Raw genomic sequence first — 23594 nt, forward strand, 5'->3', positions numbered from 1 at the left:
AAAAAAAAAAGCAAGGAAATAACCTGAAGACAGCGATACCAATGGAGACAACAGTTACTTTCCATCCTAGGCAGATCTTATTATATAGAATGAATCCAAAACTATTCAGCACTGAAGAAATTGCTAATTGAAATTAAATGCCATGTTACATCAAATGCAAACTGCAAGTCTTTAGACTTTTGGAAATAAAAACAGCATGTGGGAGCCAAGAGTTGCAAAGTCACAAAACCGATGACCTGCTCTTTCAGCAGATTTCACAATACCAAGTCCTTCAACAAGCAGGTCTAATGAACAATTTGAATTTCGCTGATTTTTCTTACACATAATACAAAATGCCCAATCAAGAGAAATGTTATCTTATTTTGTTGGGTAAGATATGGGAAGACTCAGATTTCTGAATTTGAAGATTCAGTGGAATTTTGCAAGGCCTCGAGAGGTTGCTCAGAGGATGGATAGAGTAACAAAGAAATGCAGCTAATAACAGGAGTGAGCCTTCCTTGAGCGCTTGGCCAGGCCTCCAGCCTCTGGAAAGCTCTTGGGGGCCAGCCAGGCTCACTGGCTACAGAAGGATTAAGATGGGCGATTACACAGCTGTAGACACTCAGGCTTGGCTATGGAGGGTGAGCAGTGGCGAGGTGATGGTCAGGGTTCCATTACTAAGGAGGATTTCATTTGCCTCCTTTTGCTTCACTCAGCAATACTGTTGCTTGAGGCAATACATATCCAGTAAGAAAAAAATGCTCTAAAAGGAAAGTTTTGAAGTGTTTATTTGAAGAGACAATGTCAATGGAATTTTTAAATGTAGCTTAACAATTTTCTTGGACTGTTTGTAAAAATAATAATAATAAGGCCAGCAGCCCATTAACTAAAAGAATTGCTAGTTTATGGTATACAATAGATTAATTCAGATAAAATAGACCTTGTTAAAAAATGAATAAGATGTATAGTAGTCAAGGTAAAATATCTTCAAAATGATCTAATCTATATGGCCTGAGATCTTCAGGTTAAATTCAGAATTAGCAATACTAATTATTTAAGCAGGCTGGCTCATTGGCTCTCACTGTTAGGGGAACTGACTAGGGTCCCTCTAGAAGGTACTTCATCGCTTTGCAGATGCAGTGCCTCTTAAAGGTTCCACCACTTCCCAATATGCCACCCTGGGACCAAGCCACCAGCAGGTGAACCTCTGGGGATACACTCAAACCGTATTCAAATGCTAGCAGTGGCAGAACAGGCTACTCCAAATATGCTGCTTTGGCACGAAGATTGTCTTTAAAGGCACTTGAGAAAGCACCAGGCAAAAGAAGACACCTTCTCCCTGATAGCAGGTGGTGAAACCCCCAGGAAGAAACATCCCACCAGGGACAGGTTTACAGCAGGAGCTGGCTGAGCTGGGCCCTGCTTTCCCATGTCTTGTCTTCCTTAGTCTCCTCTCGGTTCAGTCTGTGTGAAAGCTCTCAAGTTCTATCACTACTCTAGGTCGTCACCTCCGTACAAAGCTTTGTACCAGTGTCCTGTAACCTCATATTAAGTAAATCTGTGTACTGTTCTCCTGCTAACCTGTCCTATGCCAATTTAACGCTCAGGCATGCTAGCAACAGTGAGGGGGAGATAAAAGTCCTTTTTCCAGTCACACTGCACACACCACAAACTCCCCATGTCCGCAAATGTCTTCTACAGTTGGCTTGTTCAAGTTGAGCTCCAAATGAGGCCCTGCAATGGCTGACATCATGGCTATGTCTCCCTCTTCAGCAACTGCCTTCCTCTTACCCCTTTTTAAAATGTTATTGATTTGTTAGAGAAACCCTCCTTTGTCCTAAAGAACATACACATTCTGGATGTGGCTCTTTCCTTTAACAAAACAGATGGGAGACCTGACTAGAGCAGAAGTCCTTCATAAGGAGCCCTGTCCTTTTATCCCCCATCCCAAGAAGGCAGTGTCATGTACCCAGAGGGCCACAGAGCCAAAGCCCAAGGGCCGCAGCAACCATTGGTGTCAGAGACCCAGGGTCACAACTCCTCATGGGTGTCAAAGGGTGGCTTCCAATTTCATCACTCATTCTGAATTTACCAACTGGGATCATCTATAAAGAACTTTTTCTCCAAAGCTACTCATTTGCCCTGAAATGTTTCCTATAGAATGTGCATCAGAGTTTAAAAAAAAATAATTACAAACTCGAAGGTTTTAAATATGATTACATGTCTCAGTCTGCTTGAGTTACTTGCAGAGTTCCTGCCTCCCCTACCATCGGCTAGAGTCCCTCATGGTGGACACTGCGTCTTGAGGTCACAGCCATCACGCTTGGTGCTTCTCTCTCTGTACACATGAGGGTTCTTGGCTCCTCTTGTCCATTTTCCAACCCAGATGAGGGTCATCTGAGCAGCACCCTTTCCTTAGAGACCACAGAAGGGTGCTGGGCTGACACAGCTATGCCCAGGGTGGACATAACTAAGTGTGATGGCTTTAAGGGCAAACAAAATCATACAATTTCAAAGTCAAACTTATAAACTTCATACTTAACTTCATTGCTTTTATATTTGTAAAGATATTTCTTAAGGCTCTAAATTTTAGAACTCAATTTACAAGAGGTTGATCTTTTGGGCCTGAAAATGAATGCAGGTCAAGCAACTTCTTCCCACAGAATGCAGACCTGGTGCTGGTTTTTCATGAGGAGAGTGAAAGAGATGCTTTATTAATTGTGTTCCAGCAGAAATCAAGAAGTACAATCTGTCCTTGTTAACCAAGACAGCATAGTGTAAGGGAGGAAATCATTTTCTTTTCATTCTGCCTGAGTTGCTGTCAGCAGTGGAAATCTCTGAGAACACCAGGCACCTGAGCAGGAAGCTTCGGTAAAGAGAATACGTAGGACTACTCACCTCGTCCACAGGGTGGGCCACTTCTCTGGAGACAGAGCTGCGGGGGTAAATGAAGTGTAAGAGGCTCTCCACAATCAATGGAATTTCTCAGTTCCTAATATCCAAACTCTAAAACACTCTTATTTTTTCGCATGCCTTCACTGCTTTCTTGCTTTCTGATTCTTTGTCCCATTCCTCTCTCTCTCTCTAGACCATTCCTCTGTCTCTCTGGACTATGGATTCATTCCTTACTCTTTCTCATGTGTTTCCTGGCCTCTTCCTGTATCCATGTGTCTTTTCTATAGACCCATTCTTTGCCACGCTGGCTTCATCCTTTCTTTATTCTTTAGTCTTATTTTACCACACCCTCTCTCCTTTATCTTCTCTTGAAGTTTTTTCTCCATTGTCTTCTTTCTACCCATGATCCCACCCTCCTATATGTGCTCAATGTGCGACCCAGCAATACTGTTGTCACTTGCAAAGTATTTACACTCCCACTTGTACAGCCTGGCTTTAGAACACTGGAGACACAAAAAAATTACAAGGTCTGTGCCTTTAGGAGCCTAAGTTCCTGGAAGCAATCAGGAATGTGAAAAAGGACAACATGTTTCAAAACAAAACTAAATGAGTATGAAAAACAGAAGAGCAAAACCAAAGCATTATGTAGCCTCTCCCAAGTCTCTTCTGGGCTGGACAGGACAGTCCTAAGGGCATTGGGAGCAGTGTGTCTCAAAGGAACTGAGCAAAGGAATTTCTGATTTATTTGCATCTGTTTACATCTATTTGCCACAGATTAACAATATGACAAAAGCAATCAGTACATACTATTTGAACAGCAAGTTCAACAAACCTTAACCCATTTGAGAACTATCAATTAATGTATTACATTGTTTTTCCCTATTTTCAGTTCTTCGATAAATGAAAAGTGGCCACCAATCAAAAAAGTGTATTTCCTATCATCCCTAGCAAAAAGTGAAAATCCTAATGCTTTGAAAATAAAACAAATTTCAATCATCATCAAGAAGAGATTGTTTCACATTCTGGGACTGACCCACAGGTTCCTGAGGACTGTCTGAAGTCAACGTCTAGTGTAAATATGGCATCCCCAGCCAGGCCCTTAAAGAGGAGCAAAACCTGAACAGGGTAAGAGAAGGGACCCGAAGACCAAAAGAGCAACAGAAACCAAACTCTGAACAGAAAGCAGACCATTGAAGAGACCAGCCTGGGTAGGTGAGGAAGATGTGGGCACCCTTGGGAGTAGGAGCAGGTAGGTGAGGAAATTAACAGAAGCAAGAGTTACGTGGAACCTGCCTTTCAAATAAACATTTGTGGGGCTGGGGATTTAGCTTAGTGATTCTGCCACCTGTCTCACAAGTGCAAGGTCCTGAGTTCGATCCCCAGTACCACCCCCCCATAAAAGCACACTGTATCAAATAAACATTTGCATGAACGAACTTCAGAGTCCTGTGTTACTCATGACCACCACCAAACTTGCAGTCAATTCTGATCACCTTCTTGTGTCTCTGAGGAGTCCTTCCGGGAGGTAAGAGGGAAGAGGGATGCCCCTTTTGATTTAACACCTCCCTGAACAGGACAGGAGCAAATTTTGAAGACGGGGGCAGCAGAACTCTTGGGTGCGCTGTGTGCATGGGGATACTCTAGCTACTTTGAGGCTGTGTTCCACAGGGACAGCGCAGCCCTGAAGGAGAGTCTTCACCTACAGACCTGGAGCTCTAACCAGGGCCTAGGGCTGGGAAAACAGGGGGCATGGAAATTCATGCCACATCTATACCTTGCCACACACAGTTACACAAGGGTGCCACAGCAAGTTACCCGTTCTGTGAATCTGGATTGCCCAGCTCAGTATCCAAAGGCAACAAAGGATGAATTCGACAGTGAACTCTGATATTTCCTTTCAGCTCCTGTGAGGATAAACAGATTCCAACCATCAACACAGGAACAAGACCGAGCACAAACCTACCCTAGCAGAGGATGTGTAGAAAGCAGCTTTTCCCCAAATGGGATCACTAGTGCACCGTGCTCGTTTGGACTTGAGGAAAAATCCCTGCAGTGTGGGCTTGTCACTCAGTGTTTTCTGTCGGCATTTTAAAATTCAGATGTAACAAATCTGTTTCCTTGGCAAATGATTTTCATCAGGCAGTAATTAGCAATGAGAACATTAATGGCATCATGGACTAACTTTTTTAGGCCTTTTAGGTAGAATTTCAGAAATTTCACCTTGTTCCTCATCATTCTGACCCTCCTCAAATGGCTCCTCTAGGATGTGATCCTGCCAGGTTGAAGGCAAAGAACCAAGTATGAGGGCAGAACCACTCCACCAGGGCAGAAGGAGGAACTAATAAATCTAACATTTCTATTATTGTATGAACATGTTTCAAAATAGTGATTAAGTTAGCCATAGAGCTAAGAGGAAAATCCTGCTGGGCTATGCTTTCCTGGCTCTGATGACAGGGAAGTTGCCCCCGGGTACCGTGCTGGCATCTCCTACCCATGCCCTTTATGATGTGAGATCACAGTAAAGACGCCAACCATTCTTCCACATGGCTCTGTCAGAACCTCGAGCTCAGGGACAACACTCTCCAGGCGCTGTTGCTTTCTCATTAGTTCTCACCAGCCCTTGTTGTCACAGCAAAGTCCCACCAGTGTCCTTAGATGGCTAAGATCCACCCAGCGTGGTTTCACCCCTCTGAGTGCTGTGTCTCAAGTGAGAAGCTCCTCTCTGGCATGGGTCCTATGCAGATATGAACAGGGCTGAGGCTGCTCTGGCCCTGCCACTCTTCCAGTGGCGAAGCCCAGAAGAGTCCTCACATGCCTAGCAGTTCTGAGGCAAACACAAAGCTGGGGGCCATCATCCAACATATAAGTCATGGGCAAATAGGCATCTTGTTCCCAAAGAGGCCTGGACCCAACCCTATGGGAGCCATTGATTCTGCCCAGTTTCCCTGGTCATGCTGACATACTAGGGGAAAGAGGGGGACCCTTCACACATATGTAAGTCTACATATACCTGAAAGTACACTAAGCCAGACCAAGAGTCATGGGAAAGGCTCAGAAGGGGAGGGAGGGAAGCTGCACTGAGCACCTGAGAGGAGACAGCCTTCAGTAAAGAGGAGAGTAGGACTGGATGGGAGAAAGTAGGCAAGACCCAGCAGCTATCCCATCTGCAGAGGACAGGTGCCACCCCCACAGGCAGGGCCTGCCCCATCTCCTGCACCTGGGCACCAGCACATGGACAGAGAAGCCTGGTGTCAAGGGCACTGCCACTGGAGGCATAGCCCGTCCCTCACACTCTGCTGGAAGTTGCTGAGAGGGTTGGCTAATAATAACACGGTTAACTCTACCACTTATACCTCTACTTGAAACTGGTCTTGGCTCAGCAGAGTGTTGCCACTACTGGGAGCCCTGATATTCTTCAGCCCTGCCTGTCTCTCCCATCTATCCTGTGTCTCGCTTTCTGAACCCAAGTCAGCTTCAGTTAGTCCTCTGGTGTCTTGAAATAGTTTGCAATACTCTGATCCATCCCTTTCAAAATTGATCATTCCCAGATATAACAAGTCGTGTTTTCCGCATCTCCAAGTCACTCAGAAACATAATGATCTGAAAAGGGCCAGAGCAGAGCCTAGAGGACATCCCTGGACACTGGTGTGGGAACCCCTGACCCTGACAGGAGGCAGAAGCTGTATGCCTTCCCCTTACTCAGCCTTGGGTGTGTGCCTTCCCAAGCTGGAAACCAGCTCGTTTCTCTTGGAAAACTAGTGAGTGACTTTAACCAATTACCGTGTGGCTTCTCAAGGTGTCCCCTGGGCTCCCACAGAGGTTGAGCCAACAAGCCTGTCTCTGTGCTTTCCATGCGGGGACCCAGACAGATGAGACCAGGAGACCTCAGCTGATTTCAGCACTCTTGGAATCTCCTGCAATCCATTGCTCTGCAGTAGACTTGACCCATTTTAGGTAGCTTCATTTTGCCTACCCCCACCCAGTATAATGAATGCTACAGCTTGCAGACAACTACCTAACTTTCGTCTTTCATCACTAGATTCTCAATACAGAAAGGTAGCGCTACGATGAAGATTAAATAAATGACCAAAATGTTTTTAAAAGTGTCCAGCACAAAGTAAGTACCCAATAATTGACTTCTGTTAATATTTTCGGTACTGAACAATATGAGAAAATGTTCTTAAAGAGAGAATTGCTCTCAGGCATGTCTATCACCAAAAGAAGGGTCACCGCAAGGGAGCAGAGAGCCCCTCAGAAATGCAAGCTTCTCTAGCTGGACCTAGAGAGGCTGGCTAAAGTATAACCACAGGAGGCACACCTCCCAGAAAGGCTCCTAACATCAGCTATCAGCTGTGGGCCCCTCACGTTGGTAAACTGGGATTTAGCTTTACCTTTCCTGGGAATGCAGATTCCATACCTTCCAAGAAAGTGAAGGAGACACCCTTGGACTCTTGGGGAGCAACGAAGCTGACAGGCTGCAGGGGAGGTTAGGTCCCCACACCATGGAGGGCTCAGCACATCTCTGCCAGAGAGAGCTCTGGGTTCCTGGCTGTTGACACAATACTCTCCCACCTCTCTCTCTCTCACACTCCTGTCAGCCTGACCCCTTGGTCATCTCAGACTTGCTGATGTAGCCCCAACCTATCTATGTCCTGCGAGGCTTCAGTGTGGCCCTTTAGCCAAAGGTGCCTTTCAACACTAACACCCTCTCCTTCTCCATGGCTGTTTCCCAATTAGCTAGGGTAGCTAATGGCTTCTAGGGAAGGAGGACACGCAATCCCAGGTGATGGTCTCTCCACTCAGCTATGGCTTCTGCTGCCCTCTGTGCTGAAGCCACCACACCTCAGGTTTCCCTCCTGTCCTCCAACCCCCTTGTGTCTCTGCAGTTTTGGTCCAGTGTCACTGAAGTGTGACTTCATGCCACCGCAGGTCTGTCCTGATGCTGCCTCTGAATTGCAGAGATAATGGTGATAACTGGCTGCATGGGGTGCTCACCACCACAGTGTTGTGGAGCTCTCTCCTTTTCTGCTTCTCCAGGTGGTAGCACATGTCCATTTCTTTCAAGGACAGTTGGAGACGGTGGACCTCTGATTGACATGCTGAAAGGATAATTTTACCCTAGGTTACCTACAGCAACACCACAAGAAAAGAGATCGAATTGCTTCTCCAAGCATGGGAGATGTTAAAGTACCCAAGCGGTCAGCAGGGTAGGTTGTGGGCCATTTGAGGCTATATAGGTGTCCTAAGTTTTGTCTTTCATCACTAGATTCTCAATCCAGATTCTCAATCCCTCCACAGAGGGAGCCCAGAGTCACAAGGGTTATCTGATGCTAACATCTTTTGGCCTGACAGGACAGCAATAGAAGGGCTTAATGGTGGAAGAGCACACCGAGGAGCCTGGGCTCCACAACCATGTTATGGCAGAAGGTACCCAGCCCCGGACCCTGCTCTGTGGGTATCTGAGGTGCCAGAGAAACTAGATCTGGCTTCTGTTTCTGTCCACTGTTAATGATGACCTGTGGCCTCCACTTCCTTCCCCATGGAGCAAAAACCTAGCTAGAATGAAAGGATGACGGGAGATTTTCCTCTAAGCATTGAGACAATGTGCAGCCACAGCTGAGCAAGAACACCCTGGTGCCCAGACAGGTTACCATGCAGGTGGCCTGGCCAAAAGCTTGAAGTCCCATGAAGGCTACTCCAAGAGATGCGTCATGTTTAGATGATAAGTGACAGCCAAGAGGGCCACCCAACCATCTCCTGGGGTTGTACCATGTGCCATCAGCTATAGGACACAGCCTTGCCAGGGTTTCGAGGAGCTGAGATTGGGTAGGACAATTAGACACTCATGGTCCTGAAACTGAGTGCTCTTGAAGAGCTTGTCTTCCTCCAGAAAAGAAACTGGGTCCCAGAGAGAGGACAGGTGTAAGAAAAAGAGTGCCTGACTTGGAGTGTAGCATTTGTGTGGAGCTACTCAGCTGATTACTAGCATTCCCTGGTCCCTGACACTGGCTGTTCCACCACCTGTCCTGCCAGTTACAGTGCTTAAGCATCAGCCATGTCTGAGACCCATCTCTGACAAGGATCAACTGAACAGGAGAAGGCACCCTGGGGAGGCTGGTCAGCCAGGACATTCCATGGCACCTGAATGGGACAGTTCTTGTGAATGAACCCTGGGAGATATCATTCCCCTGGCCGTATTTCCTAGAGTTGGTGTGGGTAGTAACCCTTGAATGGCAGCCAGGGCAACAGAAGTGTCACACAGGGCTGCACGTCCCTAGGGAAAGCTGTGGCTGCTCTCCTCCCTCTTCCCTGTGACACTGCCATACAATGGTGGGGGAATGCAACCTGGCAGACCACACACACATACACACACCGTGCACAATGAACACACCATCCATACACACACACCACGCATACCACACATACAATACTCGCCACACACGCATGCAGACAGAACACATGTATAGCACCTTCATGTATACATTACACCATAAACACTAACACTCTCCCCACATACACTACACAAACACACACATGTGAGTGTATGCACATGCATATGCACACGCCTACAAACACAGTAGTCACATCCCAAGATGCTGTGGGAAGTCACTGAACTGCATGCATCATGGAGGCCACTGAGGGAGCCCAGAGTCACTAAGGTTATCTGATGCAAACATCTTTTGGCCTGACAGGACAGCAATAGAAGTCTACAAGCATTGATACACTAATCTGGGAAAGCACAAGATGATGGCTTCTCACATACCTGGCTTGTTACCTATCTCAAGTGTGGATTCACACAACATAGCTATGTTGTACTTGGAGGAAGAGTCTATGTCATGGCACTGAAGCACTATGATGGTGTAAGTGCAGTGGTTTGACATGACAAAGCCATTGTAGCCCAAGAGCAGCCTGGCTTTTGGGATTCTAGGACAGGAAGAAAGAAAGGAGGCAGGGGGACAGAACACCTGGGTCCTGTTTGGGGAAAATCAGTCACAGAAGGGCCAGTTTAGCCCCGAGTGGCAAAGTTAAGAATGTGTTCATCAGGTGCTCAGGAGAAAAGAGAGACCCTGAGGCAGGATGGGCTGCAAGGGAGGAGGGGTAGAGGCAGCCAGACATCAGGAAACAGTTGGCACTGAATCACTGCTGTGAGTGGCATGGGATATATTCATGACACTGTATCAGGCGTTAGCAAGGAGTCCAAAGAAATGACTTCACTTTTAGGCAGCCATCTAAAAGATCTCTCCCAAGAATGCACCAGCTAACATCCAGATGAAGCGGTCTCACCTTGCAGACTTTCAGTGCCAAGCTGTGCTCTTTGCACAGCAGCTGCCATATCAGAAAGGTGCTCCTGGTACTGGGCCTGCCAGCTGCTCCACAGGCCCAGAAATGAAGAACGAAAGTCCTTGACATCTTGTTTAAGTTTCTAAGGAGTGAGAACATCTATACTTAATGCAACCGATTAGATTACTATCAGCTGCAGCTACAGTACAGCTGCACAATGATCGATCATACAAGCTGCTACAAGTCAGAACATAGCCCCACCATCAGCCAACAGGAGTTATTTATCATGAACAAAATCCATCTGAAGAGAAGCTCGTCATCAGAGCCACGTGGAAATGCCATGTGGGGTCACAAACACAAGCCCAGGGGTCATGTCTAGAAACACTGATTCAGTAGTTCTGGGACTGGAGCTGTAGCAGCTGCTCATGCAATTTCATACTTCTCCTATCTTTAAAGTACTTCGGAAACAAAATCAAGTATGCCTGCAATTTCCGTAGGAGTACACAGTTCATTGTGTAGACGTGGGACATTCTTTTGTCCCTGTTGTTTACATCTTCGTGATATTGGCAGAGTCCTCATCTCTGTGACGCCACATCCAGTGGGAACAAAGCTCTGATCGACTCTCCAGATCCACCTTTTGGGAGCTCTATTGTCAAGAGCTCGTGGCGGTGAAAACCATTTACCATATCCATGTACATAACAGTCCCAGGGACAATAAGCAAGAGAGGTTTTAGGGAACTGTGGGAATAATGTAGCTGGTATCCTGTGCATAATGTGTTTTCCCCCTATGAAATTGCTGTGCAAATCTTTCAGTATGAAGACATGACGGACCATAGAGTAGAAGAATGTAGGTGGCACGGTTTCATATTTACCATCAAAAACTCTGAAGTCATAACTTCTTAACTGAGCTTAGATGTTCTTTGATTTTTAGATAATTTTTTTGATAAACATGGAGATTTTTCCATACATTGGAAAACATATTTTAATAAAATATCAAAACTGCATTGAGTCAAAGTGTTTTTATTATCTAGAACACAGGTAAACTCAGGTGGATTGATTTTACTCAGGTAGGAGGGGAAAATGAATTCTACATAAAGCTACTCTAAGTGGACAAAAACAGCTTAAACCCTCTTAATCTAACAAACAGAGGAAATTGATCCTGTTTGCAGATGGTGTTTGTGTTGCAGTGATTTTTTTCTTCCCAATTTTTTGCCTTGGTCACACTGTTTATAACAAAAGGTAAAACAATGTTGTCAATCATAGGTATAAAAACATCCTATCACCTTAGAGAATTGCCAAACAGATTGTATGGAGTAAATTTTTCTAATGTTTCTTTCTAGAAGCCATTAATGGTTCAACAGTGAGTGTTCACATTGGATGATATGATGAGCTAAATCTATTTAATCTGACATTTTGTACCATTTAATATTACCATAAGAACAACTCTGATTTACAAAAATTAAAGTCTAATGCAGCTATTTCAAATTATCGATCTCATGACAAACATATTATTTTTTGCTCCCATTTTTGCTCAAGGTCCCAATAGGTGTGTTGGAGGTTTTCTTCGGTTTGTAAGTATTAAAAAGCAGAACCACCAAGGAACACTATCTGCTACTAATGTGAGAACAGGAGAATGTGATGCTCTCTTGAAGGGGATCAGTCTGCAGACTGCGTGCTGACCACCTGTCTGATGCCTGTAAGGAGCCTGTTTCCATAAGCCTGGGCTTCTCTTCACTTCAGGAATGGTCACTTCTGACAGAAAATAAACACTTTACATTATTTATTTTTGCCCTTGTACTAAAGATTCAATCCAGGGCATTTACACAGGGCTGTATCCCAATCCTTTTTAAGATAGGGTCTTGCTAAGTCACCCAGGCTATGCTCAAACTTGTGATCTTCCTGCCTCTGCCTTGCAGAGTATGGGGATTGCAGATGTGTGCCAACATGCCTGGCTATCTTCACACTGTCAAACCAAGCACTCACTACTGAAAAACAGTCTGGTGTGCAGCCTGGTTGTGTCTACCTGAATCAAGTGGCAGAGCTGGACCAGTGCTGGGTGAGCGCTGCTAGGCCAATGTTGCTGTTTGCAGAGCAGAGCGGAAAACCATGTGGCCTCACGGTGACTCCTTCCAATCCTTTCCTGGTACTGTTGTACAGAAAGAAACAAAATTTTACAGTATTAAGCTTGTGAAAATGCAGCAGGGGCCTTTTGCTGAGGAGAGTGCGGCTGCTGAAAGTCCATGACACTCTATAGAAGAGAAGGAACTGTGTGGCACTTAAACCATCTTGAGGAAAGTCAGGTAAGTAATCCCAGGCAGAATGAGCACCATGCCAGGGAGGCTGGCCCAGAGCTGCAGAGGGCTGGATCTGCAGGCACAAGCCAGGTGGGAGGAGGAGGAAGGATCCAAAGGAAAGGGGCTGCCTGGGGCAAAGCCAAGGCCCAACTGCACAAGAGAAAGGACAGAGGATGGGAGGGCACAGGGCATGGCACAGAGGTCCCAGCTCTGGGAACAGGACAAGGAACTGGGGTCCTCATGGGGACAAGGCCAAGCCCTATAGGATCTTCAGCAGCAGAATTCTGAAGACAGACCATGTTAGAATGCTTCCTCTGGATTTTCATGGAGAATGGTAAAGTGAAAGAACCTGTGCAGCAGGGGGTGACTGTTCAAGACTCAGAGCAGCAGAGAAAGGGAACAGGCCCCCAAAGCACTTAGCAGGTAGCTAGGACAGGGCATCAGATGCAAGGGTGACAGCCCAGAACAATCCTGGGTTTCTAGCCTGAGCAGCCACCACTGCTAAAAATGCCATCACTCAAGCAGCAAATGAGAAGCAGGAGCATTGCAGTTAGGGTCTTGTGGTGTTTGCTCTCTGCAGAACTTTTTTAGGCATTTGTACTCTACCATTATCTTTCCAAGCAGATCCATGAACCTAAGTAGGTATGACCTGGGCGTGGAGCTCAGGGTCTGTGCTGTGGAGCCCAAGACCCCTAGGTGAGGTTGTTCACTAAACACAGAACCCTGGGCTCCCGAGTAATATCTAAGCCCAACAGAGACTTCCCTGGTGCAAAAACAACACTTCACCTGTGTGAGCACACAGGTTCCCTCAAAGAGAGCAGGGTTGAGCAGCCCAGCAGGAGAAAGGGTGTCTATATCTTCTCAAAGTAAATGTGGCGTAAAGATGGCGGTTGGAAGAGCCGCTGGAGAGGCAGAACACCACGGAAGCTGATGTGAAATGTCAGAAGGGTACAGGAGTCAGCAGAAAACAGGAAGGGAGGATCTGAAAGAGGCCAGGCACAACTGGGCTGCACAGTCTACTGTATCCTCGGATACCACCAGTGCACCATCATGAGCTCCAGGCAAATTAGAGATTTAGGAGCTATTGGAGATTAACCACACCTCCTAATTTGACTAAAGAAACCGAAGCAAAATAAAGTCCCTAAATTATCAGGGCTCAGACTCTTCTGAGGGAAAAAAGAAGTAACAGATTTGTAAGTCTTAAGAATTATATTCTAAGATGGGCATGGTGGTGTTGGCCTGTAATCTCAGCATTCTGAGAGGCTGAGGCAGCAGGATCACAAATTTAAGCTGGGCCTGAGCAACTTAGTGATTTAGCAAGACTTTGTCTCAAATAAAAAATTTAAAAAGGGCTGGGTATCTAATTAGTGTGAAGGTCTTGAGTTCAATCTCCAGTACTAGACATATACATGCACACACACACACACACACACACACAATACAGTCATCTTCTAAAATCTCCAACATTGATTGTAAGTGAAATACTACTCCTTTTCCCCTCTCCCAGAGAAAGCATGAACCCTGTTAGTTCACAGACTTTGTTTTGCTTCCGATTTTTTAGTAAACGAGGAAAAAGAGTAGTTAACCTTGCAATGTTTCTAAATATCTGATGTGCCAGGTGGGAAGACATGGAAAACAAGAGAGTTCTTCATGGTGGAAGGTCTCTCTTGGTGAGAGCAAAAAAACAGGGAGAACAAACCAGCTGCAGCTACCAACAACTTCATCTTCATCTGCATAATAACCAGTGCAGGCATAAAGAAGTGGGACTGGTGGGGAGCTGATGGCCTCACCTCCACCCCCTGAAGTCTGTGGACATCTACACTGCAGAGCCCGTGACTATCCAGTACACTGCACAAATAAACAGATCATTTGCATTGAGTTCTGAGGGGCTAGGTGGGCCAGGCTGTTGGGTAACGTTGAGATCCTGGCGCTGTGGGACATGAAGAGGCAGGACTGGACTTTTTGTTTTGTAATGATCAAAAAGACTATCAGATGTTTGCACTACAAATGCCAGGAAACCGAGTCTGCGCTGTCAGAGAGGGACTGTTTGTGTGCATGGTGAACACATATGAAATGAATGAATTCACTCAGGTGCCCAAGGGATGAGCCCAAAAAGACATCAGTCAACTTCCCAGAAAGCTGGCCTCAGGGGATAGGGGGTACTAAAGGGGCTGACTGTAAATGGACATGAGGTGTCCTTGGGGAAACGCAGCTGGACAGGGTGAGGGTGCCCACCATGATTTGAATAGCCCCTCAAAATTCATGCCTACTGTGGTGACATTAAAAAATGTAGCTCAGTGGCACTGTGCCTACCTGGCAAGTGCAAGGTCCTGAGTTCAATCCCCAGTACCACCAAAAAAAAAGTTGAGCTTGTGGGTATGATGATGTCACCTAGAACTCATGCCTAACAAGAACAGGGCTGGAGGGAGCCAACTTTGACCTTTTGTGCTCTTCTGCTCTCTCACCATGCAAGGACACCAGGATGGTACCACGCAGAAGAATGAGCCCCACCAGATATCTGACCCGCAGCATCTGGATGGCGGACTCCTACCCTTCAGAACAAGAGATAAATGATCTTTACACAGTAATCAGTCTCAGGTATTTTGTGACAGCAACACAAAAAACTAAGATATCTGTGCAACTACAAATTTAGTAACAGAACTGTACAATTTTAAATGGATGAATTTATGATACGTAGCCTACACTTCAATAAAACTGCTACAAAAAGAAACAGCTTTGGAATCCCTCCTTAATTTGTTACTCATTAAAGAGTTGTAAGAACAGAGATGAAATAGAAACTTATTTCAGTAAAAGAAGACACTTTGAGTCAGGTGAAGGGTTTCTACCACCTCACAGCTGGAAAAAAGAAAAAATCAAAGGAGAGTCACCCTTGATTTATTTCTTTTACAAAGGGTAAAAACTGACTTCAATAGTAAATCATTGGGTAAAATTCAACTAAATTTGCAAAAATTTAAAAACATTACCTCTGCCAATTTCAAGTGAAAAAGAGCATTTTCTGTTTCCAGTTCAACTATTCTTTCTTCTTTGACCTACAACCAAGAATCCGAAAATAATCACCACAGCAAGCAGTCCCTGGTGTACTGAAACAATGGGGGTTGACAAAGTACACACAAGGATGGAAAGAGACACCAGCAAAGAACACAGGGAATGCTACAGTTGGGTTCTAGCACTCACTGTGTGGCTTCATGGGACAGGATTGTCACAGCTGGCAGACCTGCCTGGCTTTCCCACACCTGCACCCATTGTCCATGGCCCACCCTACCCAAGGGCACTCCAGACTGGCAGGAGCAACACTCACTCCCCGCCTGTGAGAAATGCAGCACCCACGCCCCTCCTATTCTCTGGTGGGAAATTAATTGCTCAGCGAGGCTTGCTGGGAGGGGTGGTTGTTAGTGGAATCAGCCACCAAAACATAGAGCGGACTGGGAGCGGGAGCTCAGGAATGACCCACAGCTGGTGTGTTGGGGTCTGCAGGCCAAGGAAAAGAGGAAGTGTGTTCAGTCCACATGGACAGAGAGCGCACAGGGTTGTACATGTGTAAACAGGTTGTAAATGCTGAAGAACTAAGCCACTAGAGAACACGGGGAACAGGGAACTACCAGTTTCTTAGGCACACAGATTTGGGGTCAGGCCCTTCTGCCTGGAATCCCTTCTCTTCCAAGGCTTCTGACAGGCAGGTTATTATGAAGAAGCTGTGATCATTTTAGGACAAACTCTCTTTCAATTCCAAATTCTTTTGATTCATTGTACAAACCTGATTCCTGGGAGCCACCTACACTGTATCTTTTTAGGTTCATTCATTTTTGTCCATTATAAAAATATCTGGGGTATTTCTACTCTCAGTGTTTAATTCTAAGATCCCAACACATCTTACAATGCCATGGATACTAAAATTGTAAGTCTGGCATGTCTTTGGTGAAATGCATTCTAATATATTTTGATTATTTTTTGACCGTACTATACATCTTTGTTTCTTTCACTGGTACAGTATAGAAATATAACTTACTTCTGCACAGGGCTCTTCTACCCTTAAGTCTTGCTGAACTCATTTGTTTTAGTGCAAAACTTTTTTTTTTTTTTTTTGGTGGATTCCTTAGGATTTTCTATCTACAATCTTATGTAATTTGTAAATAGAGATTGGCTTCTTACTTTCTGATATAGATGCCCTGCCTTATTAATTTGCTTTCCTAAAATCCCCAATTTTCCTAGCTTCTCTATGGGTATTTTTTTATTATTCCTGATCTCAGGGAGAAGATTCACTGATAAGTGTGATGCTAGCTAGCTGTGCCTTTCTCATAAATGTCCTTCATTAATTAAGCAATTTTCCTTCTATTTTTACTCAGTCAAGAGGTTTTATTATGAAAGGGGATTGAAATTTGTCAAATGTGTTTTCTGGGCCAATTAAGACAATCAGGGAGTGGTTTGTCCTTTATTTTATTGATTAGGTATGTTACATTAACTGATTTAAAATGAAGTCAATCTTGCATTCCTGGGGTAAAATCCTTTCTATATGCTGAAATTAGTTTACTGGTATTTTTTTTTTGAAGATTTTTGCATCATATTCATTAGCTATTATTCTAAAGGCCCCTCCCCATTTATGCTGTCTTTGTGTGGTTTTGGCATCAAGACAATACAGTTTTAGCTTCATGAATCAGAGAATGTTCTCTCCTATTCTTAGAGAAGTTTGAAAAAGACTGGTGTTAATTCTTCTTTAATGTATTGAATCCAGTGAGGGATTCTGGGCCTGGGCTTTTCCATATGAGAGTCATTTGACTACTAACTTAACCTTTTGTTTACAGCTCTTTTCAGATATTTATACTTCTTGAATCCATTTTGGGACTGTGTGTCTTTATAGAAATTTGACATTTCATTTATCTAATTTGTTGGCAATGATTATAGTATTTTCTTTTAATCCCTTTTCTGTCATGCTGGTAGTAATAACCCCCCCTTTTTTTGGTCTGATTGCAGTCATATGAATCATCTCATTTTAGTCAGCCATTCCAAAAATGTGTCAATGTTTGTTATCTTTTCAAAGAGCCAATTTTGGTTTTGATTTTTCTCTGTAACTTTTCTGTCCTCTATTTCATTTTTTTCTTCCCTCACCTTCTCCCTGCTTTGTTCTAAATTGCTGTTTTATCCTGTCATAAGGTAGAAAATTACTTTATTGATATGAGCCCTACGTTTTTAAAATATGTTTTTAAAGTTGTAAATTTTTCTCCAGGGACTGTTTTAGCTGCATACTATAAGGTTATTATATGACATCCTCTTCACTTACTTCAAATCACCTCATCTCATTTGATTTCTGTGAATCACTAGTTATTTAAGTGTCTTGTTCAATACCTCCCTATTTCTCAAATTTCTTTTTGTTGTTAACTTCTAACTTCACTATTGTGGTCTGAACACATGACTTATGGTTTCTGCCCTTTCAAATGTATCCCAGCTTATTTAGGGTCTGGCTTGATGGTGTCCAGCGAGTACCTGAGCAGATGTATGCTGTGCTTTGTTGGGTAGAGTGTTTATAGACATCTGTCAGATTTAGTTGGTTTCTGGTCATTTTCTACCATTCACTTTTTATCTAGTTGGTCTACTTGTTATTGAAAGTGGAATACAGAAGTCTGCCACCATTGTTTTTAAAGTGCCTATTGCTCAATTCAATTCTGCCTATCTGGCTTCACTGATTTTAAGGCACTGTTGCAAGGTACATCCATACAGTTAAGTCCCTAACTTATGAATGGGTTCCGTTCCAGGGGAATGGTTGTAAGTCAGATTCATTTGTAAGTCCAATGGAGTGAGCCTCACACACCTTTAACACACATCTACAATGTATATTGCTTTGTGCTTCCTAGCAGTCCTCTCCACATCACCACTCCTTTTTCTCTGGCATCTAGACATCCTGGCCTCTGACTGAGCACTGTACTACTGTACACTATTGCACTACACATATAGTAAGCACACAGCAGCACAACTGTGATGAGTCTAGGAGACACATGAGCTACTTCTGTGGTTTACTGACATCTATGAATGTTCATAATGCGAAGTCCATTCATATCTATGAAAGTCACAATTCAAATGTCCATAATTTGAGGGCTTACTATATTTAAATTTTTATATCATTCCCATGGACTGAACCTTTTAATTCTAATAAAGTGTCAATCTATCTCTAGCAACATTTTTGGTTGTAAAGTTTAGTTTGTCCAATATCAGAAGTCAGCTTTCTTGAGACTGTTGGTGGGATAACTTATCTTTCTCCATCCTTCTGCTTTAATTTTGTATCTTTAAATTGAAAAGGTGATTCCTGCAGATAGCATATAATTGGATCTTGCTTTTTATAGTTGGACAACCTTTCTTTTGACTGGATTGCTTGGTTTACATTTGATATTCCAGATGTAATTAGATTTATGTGGGTACTATGGTTTGGGTATGATTTCAGTGTATCCCCCAAGATCTTAAGTGTGTTTGAGACTCGGTCCTCAGTGTGGGTTGTTAAAAAGCTGTGGGACCTTTAAGAGTGGGCCTAATGGGAGGTTCTTAGGTCAATGAAGACATAGCCCTTAGATGAGATTGTTATTTATTGAAGAAGCCAAGGGCAAAATCCTACAGGTAGCCTGGGTAGATGTAAAAGGACAGGAAGAAGGCAGGCTGCTGCTGCTTTGCTGCCTTCTGCTAGCCATGAACTGTTTCTCCTCTGCAATGGCCCTCTACCATGCCACCTTGCCTTGGAGCCTGCCAGTTGTGAACTGAAACCTCTACTAACTGTGTGATACGATAAACCTTTCCTCCTCCTTTAACTTTAGGTGCTAGGTATTTTGTATCAGCGAGAAAAGTAACTAAGCCATGAAATCATAAAAAGTATGCCACTATACTTTTTTGTATTCTGTAGGTCCTGTGTCTCTTCTATTCTGTTTCTCTTTCATTACTTTGCACTGAATGGATATTTTCTAGTATTATATTTTCACCATTTTGATGATCCTTTTCACTAATTTTTATTAGGTATTCTCTTAAGTGTTTGTTCTAGGGTTGACTGTATACAGAATCTACTTCATATTCATAGCAATAACTCCAGTGTACTGTAGGAACATTATTTCTAAATAGCTGTATTCTTTCTTCCCCTTTGTTACTATTGTTGCATATAATCTGTATCAGAAAGGCAACAATATACTGTTATAATTTTCACTTTACACAATTTACCAAGGAAGCTGAGAAAAGAAAGAACAGCAAGTATATATTTATGGAATTTGTTTTATTTACCTTTTCATTATTTTCATTTTCCTTCATTTGTCCTGTGGATTCAAGTTACCACATGGTTTCATCTCCTGACCTCATGAAACTCTCTGGTCCCATCATTTCCTCTGTGCTCTTCTTTTAGTCAAAGATATTACATTTCTGTTTGTTATAGGTCTAACCATATAATTATATGCATATAGTGGTATACAATTTTTGTTAAAATAAGTTGAGAGGAAAGATGAAATATTTATTTATATTTTTTTTACAAATGCATAATTACCTTCACTGATGCTCTTAACTATTTTCTTGGAAGGGCTAACTAGTAGCAACAAATTTTGTATTTCTGAGAATGCTTTCATTTTGGTTAAATTTTGAAAGTTTTGCTAAATGTAAGATTCTGTTGTTTTTTTTCATTCAGTACTGAATATGTCTTTCTCACTGTCCTCAATCATTTCTGATGAGGTCAGCCACACCTTTTGGGAGGTTCTCCTGCATGTTGGTGACAAGCTATTTTTCTCTGCTTGCTCTGTCTTCATACATTTTTAATGTGTGTGTGTGTGTGTGTGTGTGTGTGTGTGTGCAAGTCTCTATATTTATTCCACTTTAGGAGCTCCTTGAGGGAGTGATTTCATAAGGAGCAGGAAACCCAAGTGAGGGGAGGTCAGTCTTTCTTTTATTGCAAACCTCTCTGAAGAACTACTGTACATCAAGTTCTTCCAAGGACAGTGCCTTAGTGACCTCCCGTGAGGCTACCCTTTGTAAGGTTCTGGGGAACAAGCTTGCCAAGGTAGGTATGTACTTTGGGGACATACTCAAACCACAGCAGTTGTTAGTGACTTTTTATTTGATGAGATATGTTGAGCTCTTTATTGATTACATCAGCACAGCTTTCTTTAGTACTGCATGCATATTAATGAATGTTTTGAACGTTGGCCCAAATCTGGCTTCTCATGGACAATTTCTGATGTCCGTTTTCTTCTCATGTCTCATTTCCCTGTTTGCCTATCCTGTAGATGTTTGGTACTGGACAATTTCGGGAATTTCAGATTCTGACTATTCTACCCAATCTTTGCAGCTGGTTCTCTATGTTGTCTGCCAGCCAATGAATGTGCTCAGCAGGCCTAGCTGGACTATCTCAGTGAAACCCATCTGCTCTGTGGTATGAAACCTACAGTGTGGCCCCTTGGTGGATGAAGATTTGAACATGCACAAAGCTGTCTTGGGCTGTGGTGGCTTTAGTCAGGCTTTTGCCTATTTTGTTTTCTGATCCTTTCTGCCTCACATGCTATCATATCCACCAGTTACTCTTTTCTCATTACTGGCTGACTGCTCTATTGTTTTGACAGTGGCCTAAATTTCTCCAGTATATGGTCTAATTAAACTGGGCAGGGCCAGTTCTTGAGGTCAGTTTCTGAGCTGTGTTCTAACCCTGAAAGAGCTCTTCTGGATGGCTTGTGATCCATTCTGTGTTGTTCTATAATTATAATGCTCAAGTCCTGACTCCAGTATCTCAGAAGCTGAGTATATCTGAAGACAGGTCTTTAATAAGGTAATAAATTTCAGAGAAGACCATGAGGGTGGATCCTACTGAATTTGACTGGTTTGCCTTTAAGAAGAGGATATTTATACACAGAGACAATGAAGAGCATATACATGGAAGAGTATGTGAGCACACATTGTAAAGGTAGCTATCTATAAGACAGATGACTTGGAAACTAACCTGGCCAGTTTCCACCTCAGGTTCCAGCCTACAGAACTGTGAAAAATAAACTCCACTGTTGCAGCGTCCCCATCTGTGCCTCTCTACCATGGCAGCCCTAGCAGACTAGTTCATGGCTCTTATGTAGTGTCTTTAGACTGATGCCCTCAACTCTTCTGAATCCAGCCAGCCCTGCAAGAGAGCTCCAGCCTATCCTAAGGACCTTTAATTTTCCTGGGAAGCCTTTGAGCAAGGAGGGCCTAGCCTCTGGGCTTTTTGCTTGCTATTCTTATTGTGAAGCTTGGGCCCTACAAATGAGCTTGGGTAAGCAACTGGACTCCAGTGGGGACTAGGTGGAAGAAAGCCCCAGGCTCACCTGACTCTGCTGGAAGGATGTGAAAGGCTGAGGTCTGCTGCCAAATGACATAGTTGCTGTAAGTTAGGAACCAGGGAGAAGGTGCCCCATACTCTTGACCACACCTCTGTGAGGCTGAGGTGGAGTGGAGACAGAGACTTCCTGGTTTTGCTATGAAGGAATTGTCTAGAATTTGTTTCTTCCTTCAATAAATGCCTTTAGGCCAACTGCCAGAGGCCTTACATGGTTGCTTGCTATGGTTTTCACCAGTTTTGCTTGCTTTGCTGAGCAGCAGGTGCACATAGCTTCTCACATTCCACCCTGGATGTTTTCTCTGGCAAAGGCCTTCTCACACAGCCCTCCATGGTCCCCCTGCCCTTAAACACTACCTCCAACAAAATGGCACATCTGAAATATGAATCTGATCACATCTTCTACTCCACTTCAGACCTTTTCAAGAGTATCTCCTTAGCTTCATGATCAAAGTCCTGCAGGGTCCTGGTTAGCCCTGTTGAACTCTCAACCTCTATGATGCCCTGGCCGCACTTGTCACCCTCTCTCCAGGAGCACTTCCCCATACCTCAACCCCACTGCCACAGTAACTTCTCTACCACCAAGTTCAGCCATCATGGCCCAGGAAATAATCCTGGGCTTGCAGGCTGGATTATAGACACTTGTAAAACCGAGGGCCTTTCTGCAGCCTAACATTATTATATTTACATTCATTTTGTGTTTTAGTGATGTTTGCATTCAACTGAATATTAAAAGAGGACGACTAGGATTATAACTGTTGTTTCTCAACCATGTATTCCCAGGTACTCAACAAAACGGAGTGGGAAGCCCCAGGTGGGAGGACAAGGGAGGCGGTGGGTGAGATGTGAAACAGCCGACCACCTCTCCCTCCTTAGTGAGGGACTTAAAGGAAAGGTGGGTCTCGATTGGGCCCTGCCCCCAAGCAGCTTGGGGTGCTGTTGACAATTCCGTGTAACTTCCAAGCCCACCTAAATTTTCCCACACCCCCAAATTCCTGGAGTTGGGTAGGTCCCTCACCAACAGCTCTGGACTCACCCGGGATTGACGCTGTAGCTGGAGGGCTCGCCGCTTGGAGAAGCCTTGCCCTATGGGGCCGCGGGCTTCACCATTGTTGAACTCGCCTCCGCTAGGGGGCCTCATCTCATAGCAAGCCATGGCAACTGGGGGCGGAGCCAGGAATAAATGTGAGGGCGGGGCGAGATGGTGGGGTCAGAATGAGGTAGAAACATGGGGGCGGGGTGGAGCAGTGGAGAAAGAGCAAGGGAGGAGAGCCTGGGGTTAAGGGCTTGAGGCCAAGGAGGAATTTGCTATTCTGGCTCTCACCCTTCCTCAGAAGGGCCTACAGGGCCGGGGATTTAGCTCGCTGGTTCCGCAGCCTGCCTTGCAACAACAAGGACAGCAGTTCGATCCCCGGTACAAAAAAAAAAAAAGGGCCTACAAGTCTGTCAAATGGGGAGGGTATCATGCCACCTGGTCCCGCCCCTACTGCACGAGGTATACACACCGATCTCTTTCATTCCTTTAAAAGCCCTTCCACTGGGCCTACAATCCTAACACTCTAGGAGGCTGCGTGGAGTTCTAGCCCACTCAAGGCAGTTTACCAATCTAGGAACACCTTTTAAAAGAACAACACACACACACTGCATTTGCACACCAGACTGTTTTCCTGGCACCTGCCCTGATTCTTGAGGCTCTGGCCCCCAGGCCTTTTGTCATTTTTCCATTTCCATAGTATGATATATGTCCTTCTGATAACTCCTACAATGCCCTAAATATCTTGTTCTTCCACAATGAAGTTACTACATACTTACAC

At 44.3% G+C, this 23594-nt stretch overlaps 1 protein-coding gene across 1 annotated transcript in view; it reads right to left on the reverse strand.

The window, feature by feature from the left end:
- The window catches only part of Kif25 (kinesin family member 25), a 43436-nt gene extending 20500 nt beyond the window's left edge, over positions 1 to 22936 (reverse strand). The window contains exons 1-7 of the mRNA XM_019209893.1: positions 22817 to 22936; positions 15434 to 15499; positions 12179 to 12301; positions 10159 to 10297; positions 7870 to 7973; positions 4690 to 4778; positions 2878 to 2914 (exon numbers count right to left, since the gene is read on the reverse strand). Coding sequence (XP_019065438.1) covers positions 2878 to 2914; positions 4690 to 4778; positions 7870 to 7973; positions 10159 to 10297; positions 12179 to 12301; positions 15434 to 15499; positions 22817 to 22936 — 678 coding nt within the window. The remainder of the gene's footprint in view (positions 1 to 2877; positions 2915 to 4689; positions 4779 to 7869; positions 7974 to 10158; positions 10298 to 12178; positions 12302 to 15433; positions 15500 to 22816) is intronic.
- Between the last annotated feature and the right edge of the window lie 658 nt (positions 22937 to 23594).

The sequence above is a fragment of the Fukomys damarensis genome, unplaced genomic scaffold, assembly GCF_012274545.1.
Source record: "Fukomys damarensis isolate Sample0158 unplaced genomic scaffold, DMR_v1.0_HiC HiC_scaffold_14, whole genome shotgun sequence".
Lineage (NCBI taxonomy): Eukaryota > Metazoa > Chordata > Mammalia > Rodentia > Bathyergidae > Fukomys > Fukomys damarensis.